Source organism: Rhagoletis zephyria, unplaced genomic scaffold (assembly GCF_001687245.7).
Source record: "Rhagoletis zephyria isolate East Lansing unplaced genomic scaffold, Rhagoletis_zephyria_1.1 Rzeph_scaffold_00884, whole genome shotgun sequence".
NCBI classification, from domain to species: domain Eukaryota; kingdom Metazoa; phylum Arthropoda; class Insecta; order Diptera; family Tephritidae; genus Rhagoletis; species Rhagoletis zephyria.
In genome coordinates, this window is record NW_016157968.1 from 124,155 (window position 1) to 148,131 (window position 23,977).

The following is a 23,977-nucleotide window of genomic DNA, read 5'->3' on the forward strand; positions in this document are numbered from 1 at the left end:
TTGAACGTTATACTTTGTACGTATGCAAAGCAATTGACGTTTTGGAAGTCAGCCTATCTCTATTTATCAACACAAGCTATTAATTTAAAAAAAGTATTAAGCCATTTACACACCTACACCCATTTACGTACTATACTCACTATATTTTTTAATTGGAAGTTTTTTTTTTGAAGACGGACATATTTTCCGTAAATGCGGCGAATTCACAGCTGAACAATTCCGTTCCTATCGCATTGTTACAATACGCACAATAGAATCAATTATGAATCGTCCATTATCTGCCACCGAACAAGAAGTAATACTATTTCCACGAATTTGTTGCAATACATCTTGCAGGGAGTATGATTTTAAGAAACTTGTGGACTGCGAACACTGCGGCCAGGTATTTATAATTGACATAACTAAGAACTTAGTGGCTTAAAAAAAATAAATATATAGATATGCATAAATTCGCCTTACACCCCTGAGTCTAAAGTATTTTTGCAAGGCAATTTCGAAAAGATTGTTTTTGTGGTCGAACGTAGGACCTTAAAGTATGATATATCGAACACGGTCGTCTTGAACCAGACTTAAGTTTTATCAAAGTGTGCCTAAAATCGGCTTTCACAGCCTTTTTCTACATCATTTGTAGGTTTAAAATCCATCGAGATCAAAATGTTGATCCTTTTTTCGAGATATTCACATTTTTATATTTTACTTTGTAAACGCAATAATCCTTGTTTATACTAGTACTTATCATTTTAACAATGCAGGAATCGTATAAAAATTTGATATAAAGTTTATTATGTATATGTATGTATAAACATACATATATTACATCCTTGATGTTTTTGCAAAAACGTCCATCGACCAATTGCAAAGCCGCCTATCTTACGGCACTCAAATTTTACAGGAGAGCGAAAAACGGTTTTTCTTTGCAGGTATTGCAAGTTTTTTTTTTATTAGAGCGGTTCTTGTATAAACGCTTTTTATAAGCTGTTATTTAACTTGGTCATCCCGCGCAAATCGCGGAAATTTCCAATCGATTTTAAACTGACTTCCCGACAAGTTAGAGACTTGAAATTTTCAGCATAGTTCCAATCACGATGACAATGCAATTTAAAATATAAATGAATTCCCCATATGGTCCAGGGGTCTTGATTCAAAGGCGGTCAAAAAATAGTAAGATTTATGGCTAACAGAGCGTAATTTGCCAAAGAACGTAAAACCACTATAAAATTGTTAAAGCTGCCGGCGCGCCGCGGCGGTAGTGTAGCAAAGCTATTCCTAGTCTAGATATGAACCTCGTTGTAGGCATCATATCAAGGAGATACAATTAGAAGACTCCAGATGTCGCCCCGCCAGAAGAAGTTAAATATTGCGCCTAAATATATGCCATGCTACAGCGGAAATGGACGACACGCCATTTCTTTAAATAAAATTAACTGCTGCTATATGTACATATGTATGCTTATACAAAACGTAAGCAAACAACATTTTGCTTGCCAAGTATTCTGTTCTCTTTCATTGCAAGTTGAATTATTTAAATATCTGCATACATACATATACAACATACCTAACCAATTATGTATGTACGCTGAATTCGCCGACAAGCTTTTTTAATATTTAACAATATTAACTATTAATATTAAGCAATATTTAACTTCTAATGGCGGGGCGACATCTGGAGTCTTTTAATTGTATCTCCTTGATATGATGCCTACAACGAAGTTCATATCTAGACTAGGAATAGCTCTGCTACACTATCGCCGCGGCGCGCCGGCAGCTTTAACAATTATATAGTGGTTTTACGTTCTTTGGCAAATTACGCTCTGTTAGCCATAAATCTTACTATTTTTTGACCGCCTTTGAATCAAGATCCCTGGACCATATGGAGAATTCATGTACATTTTAAATTGCATTGTCATCGTGATTGGAACTATGCTGAAAATTTCAAGTCTCTAACTTGTCGGGAAGTCAGTTTAAAATCGATTGGAAATTTCCGCGACTTGCGCGGGATGACCAAGTTAAATAAAAGCTTATAAAAACATACAAAAAATGTGTTGACCAATTTTTTCTAATGTCAAGGAATAATTGTGGCTCAATTGCAATATTTTTCCGTGAAAGTCAATTACATTAGCTTTCAAAGGCATTTTGTTTGATATCAAAATATTACTTCAGTCGAAAGCGCTACGATTAATTTTCAAATTTCTACGGTGTAGCATATGACTCAAAACATTTGGTTTATAAAAATATAATTCTTTTATAAACAATATATAATATAATAAAATAAAATGTCTATCTTACTTGGGCGTATAAAATTTTTGATTCTTATACCACACGCTTTCCGGGTTGTTTCGGGGATTAGAGCGTAAAAATAAGTTACTCTATCACAAGTGTCAGAAATCGGCGCCAAAAGTGCCCAGAGCGTGAGGAACGCAAAATGGAATAAACCTTATATTCCAGCCCTTAGCCTTGGAGTTATTTTGTAGCAGACCAGCGCATAAAGAGTAATACATATGTACATTATGTCTTTTTACGATAATATGAACATCGTTTTCTAAAAAAAGAAAATGAGAGTATAACATATCGTAAAAACCCTTAAAAATATGTATGTGGAATGCATGTTTCTAAAATTTAAGATTTTATTTAACAGCGCGGCAAAAAGTTAAATACGCCACTAAACTTTTTTCGCATGCTACAGCTTCAGCACTTACGCGCTGCGTCCAACTAGGCTTATATTAAAACGTTGAAAGGTTCCTAGAGTGCGCCGATTTATTTCAAACTATAAATGATTGGTTTGATATTTTCAATTCAAGAACCGCATCGAAAGACACTCGTGGGCTAGAGACGGAGCTTCAACTACCTAGAGAGACCCGCGTTACCCTGGCTCAGTTACGGTCTGGATATTGTAGCCGCCTAAACAGCTACCTGTCCAGACTCGACCCAAACATCCCAAATGAGTGCCCGGCATGTGGAGACTCCCCCCACGACACCAACCACCTCTTCACATGCCAGCTCAATCCGACTCAACTAACACCTCTCTCCCTTTGGTCCGACCCCATCGAAACAGCTCGTTTCCTGGGCCTACCGTTAGTTGAGCTTGACGATAATGATTAAAAGTTGACCCGAAACAGGCGGGGCTTAGTAGTGCCGCTACAACAACAACAACAACAACACTCGTGAGCTGAACAAAGCATACGGGCTATCAATTACCCAGCAAAATGCAGTACTCGAGAAAATGAACCGTTTTGTAAACAAGTAATTTTTAGCAAAAAAAAGCGACTTCTATTCTCATATAAAAAAAATATGGATATATATATCTCAGGATCCACTGATCGGATCTTAAGCAGATTAGTATGGGACCACCTCTGAGACACTACCTTTCCGATGCCAAATTATCGAAATCGGTTGACGCGGTCCAAAGTTATGCGATAACATACATAAAAATAAAGTAATGTAAAAAAAAACATTTTTTTTTTTAAATAAGCTTTTACTTAACATGTTTAATCAAAGGAATAAAATAAAGTAGTGAAACAAAAGATTTTTTAGCAAGAAAATTTTGTCAAAATTGCACTAAAATGAATAAAATAAAATAAGTTAAGGTCTCGTTAAAGTTACTAAAAGCCATTTAGTGAAAGGAGCTATTCAAACTCTAATGAAAATTACTAACAATTTGTACTAATTTACTTCGTTTCTAAAGAAGCTTGTCGGCGAATTCAGCGTAATGCATAATTGGTAACTGATGTCCAGAGCGTACTTAAATTATGGAGGGAACACTTTTCCGCCCTACTAAATGGCAGCAGCACAGAAAGTTGTGGAGAAGAAGAACCCGAGCCCGCAGTCGATGATGACGGAGTCGACGTTCCACCGCCTGACTATGACGAGGTACGTATAGCAATAACGCGGCTGAAAAACAACAAAGCCGCTGGAGCTGACAGCCTGCCAGCTGAGCTATTCAAGTACGGCGGCGAGGAGTTGATAAGGTGCATGCATCAACTCTTGTGCAGAATATGGTCAGATGAACGCATGCCCGACGACTGGAATTTAAGTGTGCTNAGGCGCAATATTAAAGTTCTTCTGGCGGGGAAACTTCTCGAGTCTTCTAATTGTATCTCCTTGATATGATGCCTACAACGAGGTTCATATCTAGACTAGGTTGATATCTAGAATTTGCCATAAATAGCTTTGCTCTGGTTTTACGTTCTTTGGCAAATTACGCTCTGTTAGCCATAAATTTTACTAATTTTTGACCGACTTTGAATCAAGGCCCCTGGACCATATAGGGACCATCATTTATATTTTAAAGTGCATTGTCATCGTGATTGGAACTATGCTGAAAATTTCAAGTTTCTAACTTGTCGGGAAGTTAGTTTAAAATCAATTGGAAATTTCCACGATTTGCGCGGGATGACCAAGTTAAATAAAAGCTTATAAAAAGGATTCCGACGAACTGATAACCTCCTCCTTTTTTGGAAGTCGGTTAAAAACTTACTTCCGTTCCGTTTAAGTGGGAAACTAGACTGCTTTTACACAGTTCAAGTATTGAATTCAATTCTGCTCGCATGTAGAAGAGAGGGGGTGAGAAGAAAAGGGACGAGTACACATGCGTCTGTACCGTCAAGTCGTTTCAACTTTCTTGCTTTGCTTTTGGCATTTTCGTTGCTTCCCATTTAAAGAACCAAAAACTTGAATTCAACAGAATTGAAACGTGTAAAAGCAAATAGAAAACACAAAAGAGAATGAGCAAGAATTGCTTTCAAGTACTTGAATCATGTAAATCGGGTGTTACTTATGTTTCAACGGGGAATTTTGCAAGTAAACAACGCGCTTCCCCTTTTGTATAACTACCTTAGTCAATATTGAGGTGTGTCTTATATTATTACCAGCAAGTTAAATCAAGACTGTCTTGAAAACTTCTTCAGTGCAATACGGGTGAAAGGAGGGCTGCATGACCGTCCACCACCTCTCGAATTCAAGTACAGATTTCGATCATACCTTCTAGGTAAATTTTTAACCACATAAACAAATTATTGTTGTTGTCATAAAGATTCTAAATGTATGCATGAACTTTGTTAGGGTGAAACGAAACTATTTTGAGCACGGAAACAAATGTTGAGTCTTTAAGTGAAGTAATCTTGAAATTTGGTGAGGGCCTGCTTAGTGAAAATATTTTCAAACCATTAAATTAGATTGAAATATCCGCAGACGAAGAACTCGAGGTAAACTGCTCACCCTTTAGTTTTTATTTGATTTCTAATTTTCTTAAGGTACTGGCCCAATGCAGGCTTGCTCTGCTTGCTTCGCTGCGAGAAGTGTCAAAAATTATTTAGAATATACTAAAGCGTATAAAGGCTGGCCAAATGGCAGCTTTTCTTTACTTGCTTTAAGCGCCTCAAAGTTCTAAATAGACAAATGTTTTATTTCAAAGCGCTTTGCAGGCTTTTGACAAAGAGGCATGTTCCTGTTCAAAATACATAAATTCAAACAAAAATTTGCTAACTTAATTTGAAAAAAAAGCAATTCGAAATGAAATTTAACATATCGTTATATTATAGTAAAAAATTGCAAAGCTCACTGTACCAAATTTTACACGAGAGGAAAAAACTTCTTATAGCTCTTCTCTTCAAGTAAATCGCTTTTTTAAGTTATAGTTTTTTTTAGTAAATGTAGATATACATATGTATGTATAATTATTACCATTTCTTTTAAATACAAACATTGTTTCGCATTAATTTAAAAATAAATCTGATAGTTTTATATAAATTTTCTAGAGTTTTTTAGGAAAATAATAATTAATGTTAAGGGAACAGACATTGACTTTTCAACCAGACAGCTGGTTACTTTGACAGCGTTTCAAACTGCCATTCGGCCAAACAAGTTTTCAAACTAAATCAAAGCAAACTAAAGTCAGCAAGGCACGCAAAGCAAGCCTCAACGCTTATAAAGGCGCTGGCCCAATGCAGGCTTGCTTTGCTTGCTTAGCTTTGAAAACTGTCAAAAGTTATTTGGAATATACTAAAACGTATGAAAGGTGGCCAATGGCAGCTTTGCTTCACTTGCTTTAAGCGTCTCAAAGTTTCAAATAGGCAAATGTTTTATTTGAAAGCGTTTCGTAGGCTTTTGACAAAAAGATATGTTCCCGTTCTAAATCAATTCAAACAAACTGCTGCAGACTTTTATGTACAAAAATTGTCTTATGTAATTTAAAAAAATATATGTATAATATTAGTAATTCAAATGTTTCCATATTTATATTTAACATGACGCTGGCTTAAAGTGTAAAGTTGCTAAGCCCAATTTTACAAATTTTACAGGAACTTTGAATACAACATTTTGCGTTTTTAAAGCAAAGCAAAACTCCATACAAATCGGAAGGATTCGGTCTCTGTTACAAAATTTCGTATTATTTTGGCCTTATTGCATATTCGGGGCCTCTTTTGAACTTATAAAATTAAAAAAAAAAAATTGAAGGCTTCATAAAATGCAGACTTATCAACTTTTCACACAAAGCTAGCGATATTTATGATGTCAAACTGCTGGTAAGTCGTCTCTTGAAAAATCGATTTTGTTTGAGTTTTTTGTTTCTAATAAATGTACATATAGTTATATATGTTTGTATAATTGTTATCATTCCTTTGAAATGCAAAAATTAATTCACATTAATTTAAAAATAAATCTGAAAAGATTGTTTTGTATTTCTTTTTTTTTAATTTTCTGGAATTTGATGGCAAAATTATTCTTAGTGTAAGGAAACATACCTTGACTTTTTAACTACACAGCTGGTTGCTTTGACAGCGTTCCAGCCGCCATTTGGCCAAACGAGTTTTTGAAGTAAATCAAAGCAAATTAAAGTAAGCAAGGCGTGCAAAGCAAACCTGCAGTGGGCCAGCGCACAGTGGCCAATTTTTCGAAAAAGCTGGCCAAAAGTCGAAGCGTGGTACAATTGTAATCAAACCTTGTGGCCTGGGTTCAAACCCAGTGTCCGACCAACATCTAAAAATAAGAAACAAACAAGTTTTTTGTAATAAAGTCGCCCTTTGGCAGGCAATGGAAAACCCCCGAGTGTATTCAGCCACGAAGAACAGCTTCTCATAAAAATAAAATCCGGATTCGGCGTAAAACTGTTGGTCCCTCCCATTTGTGTGCCAACATCAAGGCGCACGCCACAAACCGGAAGAGAAGCTCGGACAAACACTAACGAGGTCTTAATGTTTGTTTCTAAAAATCTTCATGTTCAAATTTACACGGGAACTGCGAGATTTTGAATGAATCAATAAACAAGACATACATATTTGTTGGCACAGGAATATATTTTTAAGATAACAATTTTATACCCCATCAGACTCGCTGTCATCTGAAGTATCCAAGCTCATATCTATATTTTCTGATGGCAATTCCGCATCCGCATTTACAACAGTTGATAATAATTTAATGGCATCTGACGACAGTTTATGATTTTGTTTTGGTGGGTTTAAACGTAAACTTGAAATGACGGGGTCCGAGGATACATGCAGCCGATATTTTTTAATATCCTTATTCCCTGACTCTTGGGCTTCTTAGGAAGTTGCCCAATTGGCAGGGGTGCCCATTCAATAATGACAGGCCTATAGATAAGCACTCAAATATAGTAGTACTTTCTGACATTATTTAAATTCTAAAAACATCCAATCTTTAAAACATCAAAATCTTGACAGAAATAATTTTTTACATAGTTTAAATCTTTTAAACATAAAAAAATTAAGAATCGCGTATAAAAACTGATGTCCAAACTACAGTGGCGGCTTGTGGCAGGTGGTTGTAACCAAGGTGGATGGGAAAAACTTCAATATATATGAAAAAGAAAATTAGACCGCCCATCTCGACCACTCTCGTAACTATTTTCCTAATCCATCATAATGAGTAAACAAAAAAATCAATCCGTGAATATCTATGTCTTACCACAGTCTTTATATGGCGTGACAATGAAAAAACAGGTTTTACATACTCTAGATTACANAATGAGTAAACAAAAAAATCAATCCGTGAATATCTATGTCTTACCACAGTTTTTATATGGCGTGACAATGAAAAAACAGGTTTTACATACTCTAGATTACAATGTCCATGAGCGGATACTTGAAAACTGTTACTTTTTTAAAGATAATACCATGATTTTAAAAACGACGAAAACTCTTATTTACGAATTGCTAGCAACAGTCACTTCGATCTCCTGTAACACTAAATGCCTTAAGAGAATCGACTTGTTGTCTCATAACGATACGCAGTAGAGCCCTCCTAACAATATAAGATGGTTATGCATACGAATGCACCAATTTTTTTTTTACTTTTGGCCTTGGTTTTCCAAAAATTGGCCACTGTGCAGCGCTTTAAGTAGCTCGCAGAAGAGCATGAAGCAGAACATTTTATTAGTCAACTCAAAGATGTGGAATATGATGGACTTGAAAATGTTATATATTGTAAGAAGAAAATGAAAAAATAACAACATAACAACATAATGCGCTAATGGTTTTCATTATAAAATAAAAAGAACAATTACGATAAAGTCTCCTTTAACAGTTTACATTTTATACATATATTTTTAATAAAAGAGGCACCAAAATTGTGGGATTTCCAATATGGTCATTGGTTAAGGGGACGGTGGGCGAAGAGGAGGTCCCTAGGGACCCATTACAAAAATGGCCAAAAATCACAATGTTCACTTGCGTTTTGCTGCTTTTTTCGCTTGAAAAAGGCTGAAACAGAAACATAAATACTCATTATCACTATTATTTTACCAGTCTCTCATATAAACATTTTTTTAAGAATATTGTTTAGTATTACTGCAAATTATGTATTAATTAAAAACGCTTTACAAAATTTCCGCGCCAACGACTAACGTGCAATAACGATTACAATCAAGGCATAACAAGGTAGAAGTGATTTCGACATTTCTCTCTTTTGAACTGCGACTAAAATGTCAATTCTTAACCCTATGCTATTAAAAATTTCAATTTTTTTAATATAAATTTTCAATTGTGAGCTGTGCGCCTGATTTTAAATACATAATAAAATGAAACGGAACTAGGCGGTATGTTGTGTTTAACAAGAGCCAGGACAACAAACTTGTGCGTTATTTTAAAACTCCGAAGTATCAATACTTCATTACGACACTCTTCACGTGTGCGCGAAGACCATTTTAGTGCCAGTGACTTTATTTGTTGCCCATCGCAGGCGGGTATTTCTAAGCGGACGCGTTTGTTCCCAGGTGCAGGAATTATTATACCGAATATGAAGAGAAAATCTTCCACTCATATACATGGATAGACCAAATTTGAAATGGTGGTCAAATAAAACCTAAACCAGAATTCCTTGTTGACATAAAGAAACTGATATTAACTTTTAATAAATTTAATGCAAAGGAAATTTCGAATTGCAAAAATTTAATAGCTGAATTATTGGAGTTAAGTTTTTTAAATGTCTAATATACTTTAAAATTAAGTATTTGAATAAAAAAAAAAATGCTATTAACAGCAAGAAAATTGCCAAAATGGGTTTATAAATGAGTGTGTTTCACTTAGTGTGTAATTTTGTGTAAGTATGTATTTCCACATTTACATTAAAACGAAAATGCAATACTTAAAATGAAGCTGATTCTAATGAGATTTTAAAAATTTCCATATCTACAAAAATTTTCATTTCAAAGATATTAGCCCGCAGTTATAGTCAAAATAAAGTCGACTCTAAAGTTAAAAGCCGCTTTTTTGACAGATATTCCATTGAAAGTTATGTCAAAAAGCTGCTTTTAACTTTAGGAGTCGACCTTATTTTGACTATAGCTACCGTTCGTTGAGTTTTATCAAATATGGTAAATGCATAACAAAGGGTTTACATTTTTTGACATTACAGTCAGCTATGAGAGAGCTCGACTGAATTGTCACTTCTACCTTGTTGAATATGCCTTGATTACAATCAAGGTGTATTAAACAAGGTGTGATTGACAACTCAGTGCGGCCCTTTTATAAGGCACTATAATGTCAAAAAGTATAAACAAACGAATTAAACCTTAGTGATGCATGTATCTTATCAGCACTGATGTCCTAGGCTTTTATTTCGATTATAGTTTTGTTTTACTTACATTACTTACACCACATATATTTTGTCAATAAAATAAAACAAATTGTTTATAAAATCGTTTTATCAATTTTCTTGTTTTTAATTGTCGTAGTTTTATGCTTTTGCGCGTTTATTTTTATATTTCAATTTTTTATCCTAAGCATTATTCGACACTTATAAAAGTATCATTTTACATTTTTTACCAATTTTATATGTGAGCTTAACTCAAACAATTTTGAAATTAAATTCTTTTCATGTGAACTAGTTTTCCATTAAAGACCTTGCTTCGAGCGGTTTTAATTTAAGCTCTTCCATACTTGCTTGCATGGTTTAATTATTTCGGTAAGCCGAAATATTTCTGTTCGCAACGTGCATTCTAAAGAGTCGTCTGTTTGAGTTTGGGCATCAAAAAAGAATGTATCCTGATCGTGTACTAAATTCTCACTTGTATCAATTTTTCCGTATGGCATTGGCGACTGGGCATGGGTATGAACGAGCTCGTTGGAAAGTGTTTGATTTGCACATCACTTTCCTTGAAGTGGTGTTCAGAAACGCGAGATGAATCACGTAGTACAACACCAAAGCTTTCTTCCCATCGCTGCCGTCTTAATTCGCAACTAGGTGGTTTAAAACATCGCACTATTTTCGTGACCTGACTTTTATTGCATCGTTTCATCTTGGTTCCCTTACATTAAATATTTAAGCAAAGTCGAACGTATTTACTTATTACCAAACTTAAATGTACTTACTTGCACTTCTCGGCGGTTTATCTCTTAACAATTTCACGTTTATTAAGAAAGTTTGCTTTGCTTGAAAAATTTGTGTGTATTTTTTTTTTATTCAAATTTGAAAAAAAGCACATTTTCAAATGGGTTAACAGTTCATTTCAATTTGACATTATAGCCTGTTTCTTATGAGAGCAATGTCAAAATCAATCACACTTTGTTGAAGAAGAGCTTAAAAGAAAACGAAAAAGCACCCAACCAACCAAACAGAAAAGACCTAAGCATGTAATTTTTTTAAAGCCCGGTCCTTATCTGCGGGAATAGAAAAGACCTAAGCATGTAATTTTTTTGAAGCCCGGTCCTTTTCTGCGGGAACACAAAAAAGAGAATTCTACTTAGTGAGGGTTATAATCCCTAAGTGCGGCCTTAGCCCGCCTACGCAGAAAGGTGTTCTCTGCAAAAGGTGTTCTGCGACACAGAAAGGAGAATTCTACTTTGTGAGGGTTATATTCCCTAAATGCGGCCTACGCAGAAACTTCTTCGCGAAAATACTGTGGGTGTGGGTCGTTGGGTTAACCACCCACCTCTTCTTCATTCGGTGTTTTGCCAGTTCAACATTTGTTATTTTGTTACATATTCTTGAAATATTGTTTTTATTATCGCTAATATAAACTTTAATAACTAAATTATAAATTTTAGTACAATTCCAAGTGTTTCTGCGTTCTGATACATGTCAGTGCTTTCATTTGCTTAAAACAAGGGAAAACGCAAGTGAAAATTGTGATTTTTGGTAATTTTTCTAATGGCTCCCTAGGGACCCCCTCCCCTTCCGCCCACCGCCCCTTTAACCAACGGCCATATTGGAAAGTTTCCCCAAATATGGGAAAGAAAATACTCCGATGTATTATTTTAATAGTATCAAAATGGCAAGGCCGTTGATAATACTCACAATTTTTGAAACTTAAAGAAATTTTATTATCCGTCAAAAGTTGTTTATTGAAATCAAGGCACATAAATACAGGTAGAAGCCAAAATGACGTTGCTCTCATGAGAACCAAACCTTTAAACTTCAACTTGTTTTTCATTTATTTCCTATATTTCGTTACGCTTTGAATGTCATATCGTTGTTTTTTTTTTTTGAATGTTCGTTAATAACAAATTTTAATTAACATTTGAATTTTTGTAGTGTTGTGCAGTTTATACTTAATGTATGTGTTAAAAATGCAACACCGTTTTTTATGTGGTGTTAAATATGAAGCAGATACCATTTAACGTGCCTCAATGTCCTTCGCGTAAAGAGCGTTGCGAAAGCAGCTGTGGGCCAGAGCTGCAGCGAAATGCCTTGCTGTGCGTTAAACATTTTAAAGCAGCAGATTTCATAAATGCACCGGGAGGTACAGGAAAGGCACGTTTGATGCCAAGTGCTGTTCCTATGACCCTTATGCCGGAAAGTCCCTCCAACAACACTGCAACTCATAAATTAAAAACATAAAACAACATACAAATTAACAAATTTTAACTAAAGAAAAATAAATAAATAGAAACAAAACTTCAAATTTACTCAAAAACGTCAACCAGCGAAATGTAATTTTTTATTTTTCCTTACACACGCTCATTTTTATTTTTACTCTCCCGAAAACTTTGACTTTTGTAGGTTTGATGTCAATTTGGCTTCTACCTGTTTTTATTGTACCATGATTGAAATTATCTTCTTTTTTGTATCGTGGTTTGAAGCATAATAAAAACAAAGTAAAATAGAACCTTGGTACTATAATTACAGGTCATGGTACAATAATTACAGGCATTGTCTTCCCAGAGAGTTTTGCTTCACATCGAAATTCGTGCTCCCTTATTTTCATTTTGACGTAGTTCAATGTTTAATCTTTTAATTTTATTTGGCTTTGCTCTTTGTTTTCGCCCAATTTTGCTCTCTGGGAAGACAATACCTGTAATTATTGTACCATGAGGTAGAACCGTTCTCTCAATTCGTCGGTCATGATTTTTTTGTGAAGATGCTGGCAAACTTAAAATCATATAAAACTGAAAATGAAAAAATGAAATTGTTCAAAATTTTTGTTGTTTGAGATTGGAAATTAGAAAGTGTGTGTGTTGTGAGTAAATTTTAAAATTAATATGCTTGACAACGTCAAAAATGCTAAAAGTGTTTCCCAGCGGTTCTACCCAAGGCACATAAATACAGGTAGAAGCCAAAATGACGTTGCTCTCATGAGAACCAAACCTTTAAACTTCAACTTGTTTTTCATTTATTTCCTATATTTCGTTACGCTTTGAATGTCATATCGTTGTTTTTTTTTTTTTTGAATGTTCGTTAATAACAAATTTTAATTAACATTTGAATTTTTGTAGTGTTGTGCAGTTTATACTTAATGTATGTGTTAAAAATGCAACACCGAAGCGTTGTTTTTTATGTGGTGTTAAATATGAAGCAGATACCATTTAACGTGCCTCAATGTCCTTCGCGTAAAGAGCGTTGCGAAAGCAGCTGTGGGCCAGAGCTGCAGCGAAATGCCTTGCTGTGCGTTAAACATTTTAAAGCAGCAGATTTCATAAATGCACCGGGAGGTACAGGAAAGGCACGTTTGATGCCAAGTGCTGTTCCTATGACCCTTATGCCGGAAAGTCCCTCCAACAACACTGCAACTCATAAATTAAAAACATAAAACAACATACAAATTAACAAATTTTAACTAAAGAAAAATAAATAAATAGAAACAAAACTTCAAATTTACTCAAAAACGTCAACCAGCGAAATGTAATTTTTTATTTTTCCTTACACACGCTCATTTTTATTTTTACTCTCCCGAAAACTTTGACTTTTGTAGGTTTGATGTCAATTTGGCTTCTACCTGTTTTTATTGTACCATGGTTCTACCTTCCTATATTTTTATCATGGGTTTAAAGTAGGCATCCAGACAATTATAAAGATAATACACTATTCAGCAACCGCCGTTAGTGTAGTTTGCCGTGAATTTCATATTATTTACTGAAATATCCAAATAAAAACCAATTTTTCATAATTCTGCGATTTTTTGTGATTATGTATTGCCTCTTTTCCACAAATTAATCAAAACGTAACCGAATCGTCTAATTTACTGTCTTGGAATAATCGAAGACAATGAGAGAAGTGTGAATGTATTAGTAAAAAGTGTGAATGTATTGTCTTCGTAAAATCGTAACCCCAAGTTAGACTCAGAGGTGTACCGCGATCTTTGTTTTTTTGCTTGTAGGGTGGTACGTTCTAATATACAAATACATACATACCTATGCTTATTTACAAGGCAGCGTATTGTAGCGACAAACCGGAACATTTAACCAAAACCCATAACCAGTGGTGCCAATCCTACCAGCTATTCAAAGAGTTTGAACTAATACAGGCGCGATTTGGACAAATCGAACCAACAATGCCTACGAAAATACTTCGTGACATACCCAGCGCATGCTGCAACACAAAACAGATTTTAAGCAAATTGGATTGCGGTATGAAAATTTAAGTTTTTTGTTGTTGTAATTTTATTAATACGATATTTTTGTAGCAGCTGTGCTCGATCCTTGCGAGTTTGCCGCCCTCAGTCAGATTTCAACGTGTCCCCTTACCGCTTGGTATGCTTTAAAATTATGCGGCCATTTAAAGAAAGCGGAAGAAATGACGGTACATCTGATAGGTGGGTATGAAAAGTCCCGAAAACTCCATTAAAAACCTGAAAGATCCCGAAAAATATAACACCAATAACCCTCAGAAGTCTTGAAAAACCCCAAAGTTCCAAAAACAACCCCAAAAGTAAATCAAAAAGAGGCCCGTAAAAACTGGAGAAAGTCTGGAAGTCCTTAAAAATTACGGAGCATTTCATTATATATGTATAGTGTCAATCGCTAAAATAAAAAAGGAAAAATGTCCAATTATAGTTTCCTTGAACTGTTAAGTATTTAGAAATCTACTTAAGCATTTAGAATTTACCATCTTCTAAATACTTTAATTCTATTTACTTTAGTACTAGCACCCCTTAAATACCTAGGTTTTATACTTGAGTATTTAACCACCTTATTAAGAATCTCTAAATACTAATAATTAGTACGGGTACGTATACGAGTAATTAGTATCCAAACAGATGCTTTAAACCCATCACTAATGTATTTTTTAAGCAAAAAAAATTACGATGCAGTTTTTGGGTCTCCTGTGAAATTTGATTGTCGTAAGATAGGCAGTTGAAATAACACAAATGGCAATAACGAAAATTTGTGTTATTTCCCAATTGAATGTGAAATAACATGGACGGATTTGTAAGTCTAAAATTTAGAAAGTGCCCAGCGTCTATGGTAGCGCGCACTGCTAACCACTACACCACAGCCACGATGCTATTTTCAAAAAAGATTTATTCGTGTACCACAATTAAAAAAAGTATAAATATACTTTAGAAACACGCTGGAATCGAAAAAGGCAGTAACATTTATTTATATTAAATATATTGCTCCAGTATTTAAATTAAAGTAATAAATAAAATAAACATTATTAAAAACTACTACCTTTTCCAATTTTTAATTGACCTGATGTCCTTACCTAAATTATTTCTTAAAAATACTATGTCTAAAATTCCACATTCGCAACAACCCTACTTTAGAAAACCGTTCCTATTATTAACTGCAATTTAGATAACTTATTTGACGAGCTTTGTCACCCCTGCAAAAAGTTTGTCTAGAATATTTTAACCCTTCGAATGCCCTTTATGACTAATAATCAGGGAACGGATTTTTAGGACCTAAAAACCTATAAAAAAGGCAAAATAAAGTAACGAAATAGGCTGGAAAGGCAAAAAAAAAATAGCGAAAAAGGCAGGAAAAGGCACTAGGTATTGTAAAAAAGGCAAAAAAAGGCAAAATAAAATAGCGAAAAAGGCAGGAAAAGGCAAAAAAAAGATATTACAAAAAAAGCAAAATAAGGCACTAAAAAAATACAGAAAATACGAAGAACAATCAAAAAATATATTTTTTTAGAAATGTTTATATTACAAGTAAAAAGGGAAAAACTATGAACTAGTTTCATTATATGAAAAATTTGTACTTTGAATCTTTGACTATTTTATCCTTTCGAGTTTCTAACTCAAAAAACTTTAATCTGTATAGTTGTAGTAACATTGAACCACAAGATGCATTTTGAAGTTTTCTGGCAGCATTTTCATTCGATTTTCGCGAAGAAAAGCCTTGAATGTACTAAATGTGCGCTCGACGTAAGTTGATACAAGTGGAGCCCAATTTAAATATGGAACGTTTAAAACGTTCATGTTATCAGGAATAAGGGCGTTTTCCTCGCTCTTTACAATTTTATCCACACCCTTATTGTCTTCAAGCCTACGTTAGCTGAGAAAACGGCTTTGAATTTTTTCAACACGAATTTGGCAAGAGTGCCCTGCGCTTCTATAAGCCGCATGGGCATGTGTATTTTTATTTAAAAATTGTAATCTATAATCTTTTTTAAAGGTAGAAAAGGCAAAAAAAGGCAAATATCTTAAAAAAGGCAAATATTTTAAAAAAGGCAAACAAAGGCAACATCAAATGTGTATATATGGAATCAGGGAAAGCTAAATCGTGGACATTCTTAATCGAATATACTCTATCTCTTTAGCAGAAAAAAAGGCAATTTCCATAAAATCCGTTCCCTGCTAATAATGTATTTCGGGAGTTGATTTTATTTCCATACGTTTTTTTCTAAAACAGGTGCTGAAATTGAATTCGAAGTTGACGCCATACATAAGTGGGAAATTTTTTTCCTACATATAAATCCAACCACCAAAAAGCTCAACGTAGTTTTCGTAGGGCCTGAGCTAAATCAGGGCAACGTTCCGTTTGCGCAACTGATGAAAACAAAGTAAATATTAATTTGTTGGTTTTTCCGGCAGGATGGTTTAGAGACAAACCGGTTTCGGCATTGCGCCCCCTACAGTGTATGCCGTGCAATAAAGCCATAGGAAATAACGACATGGAGAAATAAGGCCATATGGCTTTATTTCCATGGGGAAAGTGAAATAAAGCCATAAGCAAAAATTTGACATATGAGAAATAAAACCATACGTTCTTATTTCAATGCGAAAAGAAAATATTGTCTCTTTAGCGACGGTCCGCATGTACTCGCCACCCCGTGACGTGCTCGCGCTCCGCGACACCCGTCCTGACGCGCCGCGCGGCTGTTGTATAAAATTGTTGCTTTGTTCATTCTTCTTGTTTTTGATGATATATGTACATATGTACATATATGAGGTTTTCTTTTTAATCAGTAAGATATATTTATATATCTATATATCATCGTTTCAAGTACAAAGCCGCGTATCAACATAATGCAAAACCGCGTATCAAGATAACGCAAAACCGCGTATGTGAGGTTGCATAAATTATTTTGTAGAGAGTAAAAACTCATATTTCAAAATCGTTCTCTCTTTTATAAAGCATTCGTATTTCTGGCTAGTATATTTCTGCACGAATGGATAAGGCTTGAGTCAAGAGCTTCGGTGAGCAAATCCAATTTTTGGCAAAAAAAATGTCAGTTACGCGGTTTTCCAGAACGAAGATACGCGGTTTTATACTATGAGGTGGGTTTTGTCGAAGGCTGAGGTATGCTCAGCCGCTCCAGAGTTCAGCGAAGGTCCCACTAACCCCCACCAAATAAAACACAATGATTTGTGTATTAAGTCGAACACACCCACACACACACGCGGCTATCTAGAAGGCCGGCAACTTGTCGTGTAGGGGAGAGCGGAAGGTAAAGAGCGAGAGTCGGCAGTCGGTGTCGGAGATTATCCGGCGGGTAATTGTACGGTGACGGGAGTGTTACTAGTGACAGCGAGATTAGCAGTGGTACGTGTCAGTCGTAGCGAAGAGCGTGGCGATGAGAGCAGTCGCGGTGGTTGTGACGGCGACGGCAGCCTGCAGTTCCCTTGCAGTGGTGGTGGCGGCCTCAGCGGTGACGTTGGCAGTGGCCCATATAATGATGAGGGCGGCAGCGACCTCCCGCAGTGGTGTTGTATGCAGCCCCGATTGACAGCGGTACTGGGCGATGATGGTAGTGGCGATTACCGTACAGTAGTGGCGGCCTGGGGCGACGATAATGGCGGCGGCCCCAGTAATGAAGACAGTAGCAGCGGGCCCTGATGGTGGCAATGGTGACAGCGGCCCTGGGTGGCGATGGCTAGCGTTCGCGGTCCTCGATAGAATTGTCGGCCTTAGGGCGGCAGTAATCGTAGCGGCCCCCGGTGATTAGAGCGGCGGTACGGGCCCTAACGTTGACGATGATTATAGCGGCAGCCCTCGATGGCAGTGAATAGCGGGCGGTCCTCGATAGAATTGTCGGCCTTAGGGCGGCAGTAATAGTAGCGGCCCCCGGTGATTAGAGCGGCGGTACGGGCCNAATGATTATAGCGGCGGCCCTGGATGGCAGTGAATAGCGGGCGGTCCTCGGTGAAATGTCGGCCTCAGGGCGGTAGCGGTGCTGGCGGTCCAGATTTGTTGATACCAACGGACAACTGATGATTAGTACGGTCCCCCAGGGCATCGAAAGGTTGCCCAGTCCCCCCGTATGTATTCGCGGTCGCTAGGCGCTGTAGGGAGGTGGTTCTTTCCCCTCCAGCGCCCGCTGGCCGCACGGTATCGCAAGCAGGCAGGGGTATTTGGAATTGGGCAAGCCCAAACGGATCTCGCCCCCTGTCTGCTTGAGACCGTAACCAAAAATGGGTTTAGCCCATAATGGTTTTGGGGTGTTGCCTGAGGGGTATTCCCCCCCTTGCAGCCCCCCTCTACCAATCAGTCTTCCTCCGAGGAGGAAAGCCAAGAGCGCCCCAAATAGGCGCGAAGCCCAGGCTGCGCTCCGTGCTTACCTACGGACCACTGATGCTGGTTGAGTTCATGCTGGCAGCTTTAGCTCTGGTTTTGTATGAACCGTTTGAGAAGTGAATGGGCTTATTTTGTGTTATGGCTTTCGCGCAGTGAACTTCTTCCATCCGTTGGTGCGCATGAGTATCCGAGTTGCTGTTTGTGAAATCTGCATGTGCTTACCATGCCAGCTTCGCGTATGCGTATGTACGCCTGTATGTATGTACATAGGGGTGCTTTTAGTCTCGTTGGTATGTTAGTTTGTGTGTACGCCTACCAGTATGTACGTATGTATGTTCATATATTGGTACCTATGTGCAGTTGTAAGACGTATGCTAGGGTGATGTTGAATATGTTATTGTGGCGTAGGCAAAGCTACGTTACAATACGTTAAAGACGATATATGTATAATTTCATACATACCTCAAGTTAATATGCATCTTACCGATTTCAAAGAAAATTTCATATATATACGTACATACATATATCTATACCAGGATTACGTTTATTGTTATTGTAATCCCGAAAATTGTCAGCATTATGATTGCTGTAATTGTAATTATAACATGCTTGATTGGGAATACTTTAATTGTAATCCTTAAAATTTAACGATTACGACTACTGTAGTCGTAATCCTACTTTTTATGATAACGATTATAGTAATCGTAATCCTAAAAATTTCAAGATTACAATCATTGATTGTAATCATGAAAATTAGGATTACAGTAGTCGTAATCGTTAAATTTTTAGGATTACAATTAAAGGAATCGCAATCATGCAGTTCATGATTACGATTACAGTAATAAATAAATTAGTTTCGCTTAGGGCAAATACTGATTTTTATACACTAAAATGGATTTAAATTATGCATTCGCCTATTTGTTTGAAATTGTTATAACATTCTACACAGACTCGTGATGTTGTCACACAAAGGGAAGGGACCTACAGTTTTACGCCGACCCGAAAGGCGATTGCATTTTTAGGAGAAGCTGTTTTTCATGACAGAAATACATTCGGAGGTTTGCCATTGCCTGCCGAGAAGCGACCGCTATTAGAAAAATACGTTTTTTGTTTTTTTATTTTATACCCGAGCGCACTTGTGCACAAGGGTATTACAACTTTGTTCATATAACGGCTGTTTGTAACAGGCAAAACGAATCGAGATAGATATAGACAAATGTATACGTAAATTATCAGAATGAAAAGAGAAATCGATTAAGCGGTGACTGTCTGTCCGTCCGTCCGTCCGTCCGTCTGTCTGTGCACACGATACCTCGAGTAAAAATTGAGGTATCTTAACGAAACTTGGTATGTGCACTTCTTTTTGGCGTAGGACGGATGGTATTGAAAATGGGCAAAATCGGACAATAACCACGCCTACCTCCCATATTACGGTAATTTTCCGAAATACGAAAACTGCGATATTTTAGTAACTACTGAAGATTATTCACTCAAAATTGATATTTACAATAACCTTTAGACGAAAAATAAGAATATTGTACATTTTTGGAAAATGGGCGTAGCCACGCCCACTTATGGTTACATGTGTATATCTTGGTAACAGCTGCACCAATTTCTTCCAAACTTGGCACAGTTGTTAGTCTTGCTACAGCAAACGAAATGCCCGAAAATTTTTAAAATCGGACAATAACCACGCCTACCTCCCATATAACGGTAATTTGGAGAAATACGAATTCTTCGATAAATCAACAAATATTAAAGCTAATTTACTCAAATTTATGCTTGCAACAATTCTTTGCCAAGAAATACGTTTATGACAAAATTTTGGAAAATGGGCGTAGCACCGCCCACTTATGATCACATATATATATCTCGGTAACCGTTCTACCAATTTGTACCAAACTCGGTATGATTATTGTGCTTGCCACATAGAAGCAAAACGTTGAAAATTATTGGAATCGGATTCAAATTACGACCACTTTTCATATAACGGCAAATTTCAGAAATGCTTGAAACTTCAATATTTCGAAATTTAAGGACGCTAATTTACTCAAAACTGATACACACCGGCTTACCATGTAGCGGTACCTGCGCCGGGTATTTAATGTTCGGCTCCGCCCGAACTTAGACTTTCTTACTTGTTTGATGTTGGGTTGAACCGTGGCTTGAATGCAGCCCCTGCGAAATGGTAACGCACAATGCAAACCACTATACCACAGCGGCCGCGGTGTAACTGTATTATTTCAAGTTTAAATCAATTTTACATATCTTTCGGTGAAAGTTCAGCTCATTTACTTAACTACAAAACCTCTACAGAAATATCAAAGTCGCAATCAACATTGTCTTGATTACGATTACGTTAATTTGTATCATAACATTTTTAGCGTTCTTCTTCTTCTTTTTGGCGCGGTAACCGCCTAAGCGATTTTGGCCGAGTTCAGCAAAGCACGCCAGTCGATTCTCGCCTGTGCCAACTGACGCTAATTGGAAGCCCCAAGTGAAGCCAAGTCCTTCTCCACCTATTTTTCCATCGCAGTGGGGGCCTCCCTCTTCCTCTGCTACCACCAGCGGGTTCCGAGTTGAATACTTTCAGAGCTGGAGCGTCGGTGTGCATTCCAACGACATGGCCAAGCCAGCGCTGCACTATGTCCATGTCGTGTAAAGCTCATACAGCTCATCATTCCATCGTCTGCGGTACTCGCCATCGCCCGTAAATCTTCCGCAAAATCTTTCTCTCAAACACTCCAAGAGCCGCCTCATCGGATGTTGTCATTCTCCATGCTTCGGCGCCATATACCAGCACGGGCATGATGAGTGACTTATAGAGCGTGGTTTTCGTACGTCGAGAGAGGACTTTACTCCTGAATTGCCTACTCAGTCCAAAGTAGCACTTGTTGGCAAGAGTGATTCTGCGTTGGATTTCAATGCTGACATTATTATCGGTGTTAATGCTGGTTCCCAAGTAAACGAAATTCTCTAACTTTCTCGAAATTGTAACTGTCAACAGTGACGTGGGTGCCAAGGCGCGAATTGCTGACTGTTTGTTTGCTGACAGGAGATACTTCGTCTTGTCCTTGTTTACCACCAGACCCATTCGCTTTGCTTACAGTAATCATAGTCCCATATTTTTAAAGATTACAATTATTATAACCATAATGGTAACATTTATGATTAAAATTAAAGTAATCGTAATCATATATAAGTTAAGGATTACAATTCCACGATCATAATTGAAATGTGATCGTAATCAAAAATTACCCAGCTCTGATCTATACAAATTAATATAAATGCATACATATCGTCGTTTAAAGTGCAAAACCGCGTATGTGAAGTTGTAGAAACTATTTTCTAGAGCGTAGAAACACTCATATTTCAAATTGGTTCTCTCTTTTATAAAGCAATCGCAATTCTGGATAGTATATTTCAGGACGAATGGATAAGGATTAAGCCAAGAGCTTGTGTGAGCAAATCCATTTTTTGGCAGCCAATGTCAGTTACGCGGTTTTGCAGAATGACGATACGCGGTTTTGTACTTTAAACGACGATATGTATACATATATCTTTAAGATTTTCTTTTAAATCTGTAAGATATATAAAATTAAAGTTTGTATAAGATTGCTAATGACAAAACCGAAAAATACTCAACATTGTGGACGCCATATAAGAAAACTGAATTATTACGAAATATAAATAAAGTGGCAGCACTTCACGCCATTTTGCATTTACTCGTTTCAGTTCGGGAACATTGTTTACTTGTTTTTAAATAACAAAATAAACAATCTTTTGTTGCAAAATTTATGTACCTTTTGAAAAAGTGTTCTCAAATAATATATTTTACTAGTGTTTCAAAAGAGAATATTGGTGATTTATTGCATTTTTGAGCATGCAATTACTCATAGAAAAGAGCACTTTTTCAAAAATTGTTTTTTTTTTTTGTATTAACTTCTACATGGTTAACAATATTAACCCCCAACTCCGAATTGTTAATATAGTGATAAAAATGCGCCGATTGGTACCCCTCCTGACAGTTTTGGACGTTATTTTTTTGCAAGTTGTACCTTCAACTAGAGAATTTCCGAGTTACTTTATATACATATGCGCACCAGCTGTGCACTAGGTAAACACACAAAATCTTATCAAAGTGCAAAACGCAAAAATATGGCTTTATTTCTCAATGTAAAGTGAAATACAGCCATATGGTATTATTTCCTATGGCTTTATTGCACGGCATCTGATAGTGATAACTTGAAAGGGGATGACGGAAATTCGTTTCAAAATAAATCGCAAATATTAGTCATAATTAGCATGGATATATGAGCCGTTTAGTTTGAATGTGGCATAAGACATTCCATGCCGTTTGGCTTTAGAACTTCCTCAGCCAAAGGTAAAAGAGTTTTTTCATTGGTCTATGACGATAGAACGATTTACAGGTGCATCTAATTAGAGATAATCAACCATTTCAGCAGAAGATTCAGAAATAACGTATGCCACTTTCAAAATGAACGACTCATATATAAAGTATTTCTATGTAGCCTTTAATATATCCGTATTTTTATATATTAGGTGTTGCAGATCCTGTCGAAAATTGCAGCATACCGTGAGCTACCGTTTTCAAAGTCAGCTGTACCATGATTACTTTTACCTACCTGGATATCTTTCTCCCGACTTAAGTAAGAAAATTTATATAAACTTACATAAACTTAAGCTTAAAAAATCTCATAGTTTGCTTTTTCAATGCCGGCTTATACCGTTATAATGGATTTCAAATGGAAGATACGTGGCCAGAAACAATTCGCATCGCTACCAATATAAAATGCCCCATTGTGGTTACTTCGTATACAGAGTACGAGGCGCCAATGGACATTTCGCGTTTGATGCAGGAGTCCAGCCGTCGTCTGAATGTAGTTTTACCACCGACTCTGAATCCAATGGCTTCTAAGAAACCAGAACGTAACTTCATCTCAGATGAAGATGCGCCATTAATGTTTAAGAATTATTATTGCTTTGTTGTCGAATAAATAAACTTAATCATAGCATTTATAGAACTTGTATTGTTCTTATAGCGGCTATTTTGCCTTGGCTAGAGGCGGATGAGGCCTCAATCGTTGTCGTCACGCTCAGCTAACGGTAATGATAACTCAACGGTACTCAACTGTGGGAATCGGTATGCCGTCGACGTGAATACCCAGCTTTAGCCTGGCATCTTCGTCCAGGTGGTGAAATGGTTGCTAAGGATTTCGTAGGTGAGGGGGTTAGGCTCCTTGCAGTGAAAAAGCGAGTTAGTCCGGAGAGGTAACCGTTTTCTTTTGAGCACAGGGTATCAATTCCATTCCCATACGCCA

The 23,977-nt window shown here is 36.7% G+C and overlaps 1 protein-coding gene across 1 annotated transcript in view; it reads left to right on the forward strand.

The window, feature by feature from the left end:
- Positions 1-23,653, forward strand: part of LOC108361925 (uncharacterized) — a 55,868-nt gene extending 32,215 nt beyond the window's left edge. Inside the window, exons 4-9 of the mRNA XM_017614702.1 lie at positions 174-382; positions 14,099-14,297; positions 14,357-14,482; positions 16,530-16,680; positions 23,199-23,305; positions 23,358-23,653. Coding sequence (XP_017470191.1) covers positions 174-382; positions 14,099-14,297; positions 14,357-14,482; positions 16,530-16,680; positions 23,199-23,305; positions 23,358-23,653 — 1,088 coding nt within the window. The remainder of the gene's footprint in view (positions 1-173; positions 383-14,098; positions 14,298-14,356; positions 14,483-16,529; positions 16,681-23,198; positions 23,306-23,357) is intronic.
- Positions 23,654-23,977: the final 324 nt, after the last annotated feature.